This window comes from Salvia hispanica, chromosome 4, assembly GCF_023119035.1.
Source record: "Salvia hispanica cultivar TCC Black 2014 chromosome 4, UniMelb_Shisp_WGS_1.0, whole genome shotgun sequence".
Classification (NCBI taxonomy): Eukaryota; Viridiplantae; Streptophyta; class Magnoliopsida; order Lamiales; family Lamiaceae; genus Salvia; species Salvia hispanica.
This window is the reverse complement of record NC_062968.1, coordinates 47,684,073-47,691,016: the sequence shown is the minus strand read 5'-3', so window position 1 is coordinate 47,691,016 and position 6,944 is coordinate 47,684,073. Positions and strand designations below refer to the sequence as shown.

The 6,944-nt window shown below is 39.6% G+C and overlaps 1 protein-coding gene across 1 annotated transcript; it reads left to right on the top strand.

Annotated features, from left to right (window-relative positions):
- Positions 1-4,506: 4,506 nt before the first annotated feature.
- LOC125221249 lies at positions 4,507-5,708 on the top strand. Its single transcript, XM_048123373.1, has 2 exons — positions 4,507-5,613; positions 5,703-5,708. The coding sequence occupies exons 1-2, from the start codon at positions 4,507-4,509 to the stop codon at positions 5,706-5,708; spliced, it is 1,113 nt and encodes a 370-aa protein (XP_047979330.1).
- The last annotated feature ends 1,236 nt before the right edge of the window (positions 5,709-6,944 follow it).

Genomic DNA, 6,944 nt, shown 5'->3' with positions numbered 1-6,944 from the left:
TTGAATTATTTCTAGCCACCTTGTACGGCATATGAAGCTTTTTTAAATTATTAATATTATTTAATTATCTATATTTTGAGAATTTGAATTGAAATTGTATTTCATATTATAATAAGTTAACTTACTATTAAATGCATAAACTAGTTCCAAATTTGATTTTTTAACTAATTGTTGATGTACTTAAGTGAATTTGTTGTCCTATAATTTTGTACTCTGGCATAATTCAAAAATAAGCTCACTGTATCTAGAATCTCTATGTAGAAAATAGTAAGTGGGCTGGACTAGTGGGATGAAACTATCAATTGAGAGATGTAAAGTTAAGACTCAATAACTAAAAGCACACTTATCAGGTAATTTATTGACTACATTTTGAATTTAAACTTGACGACTTGTTTTTATTTTGAATATACATTGAAATTTCCGAATACCATACCAATTATCAACCAACTTGATCATCATATATCATAATTTGTTCTTTGATTGCATGAATTGGGATATGAAAAATCAGCACCAATCAATCACCTGTGCTAAAATTCATCATTTCAACTTTTTATAAGTAACTCATTAGTGTGCTCTTCAACGTTGTGATAATATACATGGATTCGGCCAATTCATATCATCACGCTAAACACGCGGGCAGTATCGAGGCTCGAGTAGCAAAATTTTGGAGGTAGCAGTGGAAAGTAGGAGGCGGTTGGTGGAATCGAGAAATTTATACGTATTAATAACTGAACGACATGCATATTGTCGTTACAGTTTAACGAAGAAACAACAAAGAAAATTTGAGACGAAGCTTAAACTTAAACTGGAAAATTATAACACTGTGAAAATACATGAATCTGAACTAATTAAAATTCAATGAGAATTTGAGACCTCAATACACAAAAGTCTAAAAATTACTATTAGCCTAATCTAAAGTCTCCTAGTTTCTTGTTTCCGAACCAACCGTGGTATGTGATTATAAATACATCAACTTATTGGCAATTAAAAGAGCAATATAAAACAAGTCATTCATCACAAAAAAAAAGCCCTAAAATCCAAATCTAACATCAGAAAATTCTTAAAACATAAATCCAAAATCAGAAAAAATTAAATTAAGCAACAACGATGGCAGAAGCTTACCTCTTTGTCGTCTCAGTCTGTCGTTAATTTTGTTTCTGTTGAAGAATTTTTTGAGCTCGCTCTTCTCTATTCCTAGCTTGACTAATAAAATTAGGTGGGCCTGATTATTGGGCCGAATAATAAGTGGGCTTGACCGTTGGGCTGACTCGATGAATCCCAATTAAAATTCAACACCAATAATTCATCGTTTCAACTTTCCTAACTCATGTGTGTGTTCTTCCTGCAAGTTTTATTAAAATTGTACAGTTAAGTGTTCATTAAAATTATATTTTAATTATAAATTCTTTCTTTGGTAAGTTGAAAAATAACATGCATAGCAACAATCTTCTTGAGGCATGTGGGACCCTTAAAAGCTTAGCAAATTAATAAGAAATCATTTTAAGAAAGTGATGATTTAAAAGTAGAGCTTAAAGTAAAGCTTAAGTTCAAACTTGGCAGACTTGCTTTAATGAAACTTGCCCATTTTCTTAAATCTATACCGAATATTTCCATGATCCATACCAACCAACTTTATCATATTTTTTTCTTGGTGCATCAATTGGGATATGATAAATTAGCTCCATATATTCACCTATTTTATAATTCATCATTAATTTCAGGTTTCATACTTCATAAATGTGTTCTTCAACATTGTGTTATTAGTAGCTAATTTATATCCAACATTCTCAAAAAATAGTAGTGGGCTTTAATTAAATTAATGATGAATTAAATAAAAAAGAAATTAACACTCAATAACAATAAGCCCAATTATAAGGTAAATTAGATGTAGCATGATCCGACCTTGTTAGGTGATATTTCTTTTCGGTGCGAGATTTAATAAAAATATATTTTTGTTAGATAAGTGGAGAAAGAACTACATATTTAAGTGACAAATTTGATATTATTTCCCAGTCATTGCAAATCAGTTTAGAGGAATCAAATATATCCTGAATTTCTATTCGGGAACGTAAACAGATCCTATACCATTTAATTACACATGATTAAACATTTTCTTATTTGTACAACCTGGTCAAACTATCTTAACCGGACACGACTTTGACCATTGTAAAATGAACTAATTTTCTAGTTATGTACTCCCTCCGTCCCGGCTAAGATGACACATTGCTTAGCCGGCACGGAATTTTATGAGTTATTGGTTAAAGTGTTTAATTGAAGAGAGAAAAGATGAGTATAAGTATTAAAGTAGAGAGATAAAGAAAGATAATATTTTAATAGGAGTGAGAAAAAGTAGCTGAATGTATTAATTGGAGAGAGAAAGTATCCAAAAAAGGAAATGTGTCATCTTAGTTGAGACAAATTAAAAAGGAAAACGTGTCATCTTAAGCGGGACGGAGGGAGTAGTGTTTTATAATTGTAGTTTTTCCCTTGTAAAATATCAATCAGATCCAAACAAAAGAAATGGAATATGACAGCTTGCCAACCAACTTGATAATCTTTAAATCATTTTTTCAAAATTCAAGAATTGGATCAACACAAAACCTACCCACTGTTTTGAATCTACTCAGAAATATCATAAATCATATTTTATCATTCATAACTTATAGTATAAGTGTGTTCTTCAACATATAAGCTAAATACAGATTCTATCAAATTCTTATCCAACCTTCTTAGAGAAAACTGTGTTGCAGTTAGATCATGGCAGCTTATGCAGCTTTGCTCTCTCTAATGCGTCTCATAGATGACATCGAGAACCATCACTCCCCACCCATCTCTCTTGACAAACACCAAATTCAATCTCTCACTGAAAATGTTACCTTTCTGCAACAATTTCTCCAAGCTTACAGGTCTCCTGTTTCTGATAGCGATGAAGCAGATCCACTGGAGATGCGTATTGCTGATGCAGCTTATGCGGCCGAGGATGTTATCGAATCTCATATTGTTGACAAGATTCAGCACAATAAACCCGAAGCAACCAAACTCAGACGCTTCTTCAATTGGTTTCTAGGTTCAAAGGATCCGAGAAATGTCTCATCAAAACATGATGATATTGATGATGAACCGGCCAAGTTGTATGAAGATGTACAAAATGTGATAGATGAAATGGATCGGATCAAGGCAGTGGCGATGGAGACCAATACAGAGAAGGTTGTGGTGCTCCATGATCAACCGTGTAGATTGGTCTCTTCTTCCACTAAGAAGCAGAGTGGTGGCATGATGGTGTTCTCTGATCATGTCTTGCATGTAACGCCCCACTTTTTCAAACCCTAATTTTCGGGTTATAAAATTTTTGCATTAAATGCCTTAAATGCTATGATATGTGGATTATTTGATGAGTAATTAATTGCATAGTGTCTTTGTGACCTAATTGCGTATGAGAATTTAGATTGAGTTGAATAGTCAACTTGTTGAAATGTTGACGTGGCTATTGAATAGTCAAAGATGGGAAAAATATGACGTGGCCGTTGAAAGGTCAATGCGTTGAAAAAAAGAAGAGGAAATAAGGAGATGATTGATTTGGTGTGAATTTTTGATGCGGAGAAATATAATTGTGGTGGATTATTTTTTTTCCTAAGGGATGAGTGAGAATTTAATAGGAGCATTACTAAATCATGTGGAATTTTCGGCCATTATTTTATTTGGAGAAGAAATCCTATTTTTCTTGGATTTAATTATTTGTTTGGGAGAATTATCCAAATTAAATCTAAAGTTCGATTATTCCTTATTATATATTCTAAAACAATTGACCCACGAGCCTTGTTATTCAACTATACCACGTGACTATTGTTAGAATCATGGGAATGTTTTGTGTTGATAAATCAGAATGCCACCAAGACGCCACCGAGAACAAACTCCTCAAACCGAGGAAGAGGACAGCGTGTCACAACCTATTCCGCATCCTCCACCTCCTCCGCCGCCTCCGATCGATCGAGAAATCGTGAAACTATTCTTGGAGCAAAAGCCGCCTGTGTTTGATGGATTGGGAGAACCGTCCAAGGCTGAATCTTGGATCCGGGCAATAGAGCGCATCTTCGCGATTTTGAGATGCAACGATAGAGAACGCATGAGTTGTGTGACCCATCAGCTGACTGAGGCAGCCGACTTTTGGTGGGATACTAGAACGAAGACTATGCCACGAGACCAAGTAGAGGCGATGACGTGGGAAGGATTCAAGACGGAAATATACAACAAGTATGTGCCGAAGAGCTATCGGAAAGCAAAGGCAGCGGAATTCCACAATCTGACACAAGGACGCATGACGGTGACCGAGTACGATCGAGCGCTCAACAGCATGACACGGTACGCCCCCGACCAAGTCGACACCGACGAGAAGCTATCCGACAAGTTCCGTGAGGGACTAAAACCCGAGATAAGAATGTCGTTGGCCAGCCGAGGGAGACTCCCCTACACCGAACGTTAGCACTTGCGCTAGATATTGAGGCAGCAATGCCTAAGGAGAAAGCTAAGGAGAATACTACTTCGTCTTTACCCCCACCGCACTACTCCAGAGAGAAACGGAAGTGGGATGAGCCTAGAGCTTCACACGATGGAAAACGGCACCAGTCGAGCCAGCATCGGTCCCAGTACGAAGGAGGGCAGCGTACGTCTAGCCAGAGAGGAGACTACCGACCGAGGGCACCACAATGCAATGTGTGCTCTAAGTACCATTTCGGAGAATGCCGGTACCAGAACGTGATCAAGTGCTACACTTGTGGAGGAAACGGTCACTTCTCTAGGGAGTGTCCAAATAACAAGATAGGATCGGGATCGAGACGGAACGATCAGGGATCCCGTCAACAAGCGAGGGCACCGCAAAGTGAATCAGGAGGAAATCGCGACTCATCATCGCGGCAACAACAACCTCACCGCCCCAGACTTCCTCCCCAAGCTAGAGCGTTCGCGCTGGAACAAAAGAAGCCGAAGAAGGAACAAGACGATCGTGGGAAAGGAAATTTGACAGGTATGGGCAAAATTCTCAACACCCTTGTTGTTGTGTTGTTTGACACGGGCGCATCGCACTCGTTTATATCTGAATTATGTGTGCGCACTTTGAGCTTGCCTACTAGCGAATCTGAACGTAGAATGATGGTGTCCTCACCAGTAGGAGGAATGATAGAAATATCTAGAACGTGCTCGAACATAGAAATTGTTATGGGAGAACTTAAGATAGTTGCTCACGACTTACGAGTCCTAAAGATGGAGGATATCGATATAATCTTGGGAATGGACTGGCTGACAACGAACTTTGCGACGATTCGTTGTAAGGAGAGGCAGATATCTCTACAAGCTCCGGGAAGCGAACCCACCATATACCACGGAATCTCGATGAACCGGCGCACCGCCATTATATCCGCGCTTCAAGCGACCACAATGATGAAAAAGGGGCGAACTGCCTATCTTGTCTACCTCCATGGAGAGGAGAAGAACGAAAAGAAGATGGAAGATGTTGCTGTCGTGCAAGAATTTCCAGACGTTTTTCCAGAAGTGTTACCTGGACCACCGCCAGATCGACAATTGGAGTTCACAATTGACCTTGAACCGGGAGCCGCACCCGTATCAAAGGCACCATATCGAATGGCGCCAAAAGAGTTGGAGGAATTAAAGATACAACTCCAAGAACTCATGGACTTAGGTTTCATTAGACCTAGTGTCTCGCCATGGGGCGCACCAGTACTTTTCGTGAAGAAGAAGGACGGATCAATGAGGATGTGCATCGATTATAGGGAGTTAAACAAGTTGACTCTTAAGAACAAGTATCCACTGCCAAGGATAGACGACTTGTTTGACCAACTGCGAGGAGCAGGAGTCTTTTCAAAAATGGACTTGAGGTCCGGATATCACCAGCTACGAGTTCGAAGGGAGGATATACCCAAGACTGCGTTTCGCACAAGATATGGCCACTACGAGTTTGTGGTGATGCCGTTTGGATTGACGAATGCCCCAGCGGTGTTCATGGATTTGATGAATCGAATATTCCATCCGTACTTGGATAAATTCGTTTTAGTCTTCATAGATGACGTGCTAGTCTACTCAAGGAACGAGAAGGAGCATGAGGAGCACCTACGAATCACGTTGGAAACGTTGAGGACCGAGAAGTTGTACGCCAAATTCAGCAAGTGTGAATTCTGGCTGAAGGAAGTGAATTTTCTAGGACACATTGTGTCGGCAGAAGGAATCCGAGTGGACCCCGCCAAGGTTGAGGCGGTACAACGATGGAAGTCGCCTTCAACACCAAACGAAATTCGGAGTTTCCTAGGATTGGCAGGATACTACCGAAGATTCATTGAAGGATTCTCCAAGATAGCGAGACCAATGACGCAACAACTCAAGAAGGGAGTCAAGGTGAATTGGACCCCAGAGTGTGAAGCAAGCTTTCAACTCTTGAAGGAAAAGTTGACAACCGCGCCAGTGTTAGCTGTGCCCGAGTCTGGAGTGAACTACGTAGTCTACACCGACGCTTCGAAGGTTGGATTAGGATGCGTATTGATGCAAAATAATAAAGTGATCGCCTACGCGTCACGACAATTAAGACCACACGAGTTGAATTACCCAACGCACGATTTGGAGTTAGCAGCAGTGGTACATGCCCTAAAGATTTGGAGGCATCATCTCTACGGAGTTAGATGTGAAATCTTTACGGACCACAAGAGCTTAAAGTATTTCTTCGAGCAGAGAGACTTGAATATGCGACAACGAAGATGGCTCGAACTAGTGAAGGACTACGATTGTGGCATTAACTACCACCCCGGCAAAGCAAATGTTGTGGCAGATGCTTTGAGCCGTAGAGATCATTCGCAAATAGCTACCTTTCTAACGGAAGAGGAGAGCTTGATACGAGAATTTAGCAAAATGCGATTAGAAGTGATAAGAACACCCGAAACAGT

Bases quoted from the DNA above. Each gene is read 5' to 3' on its own strand.
- LOC125221249 (XM_048123373.1), top strand. From the start codon at position 4,507: ATGCCTAAGGAGAAAGCTAAGGAGAATACTACTTCGTCTTTACCCCCA.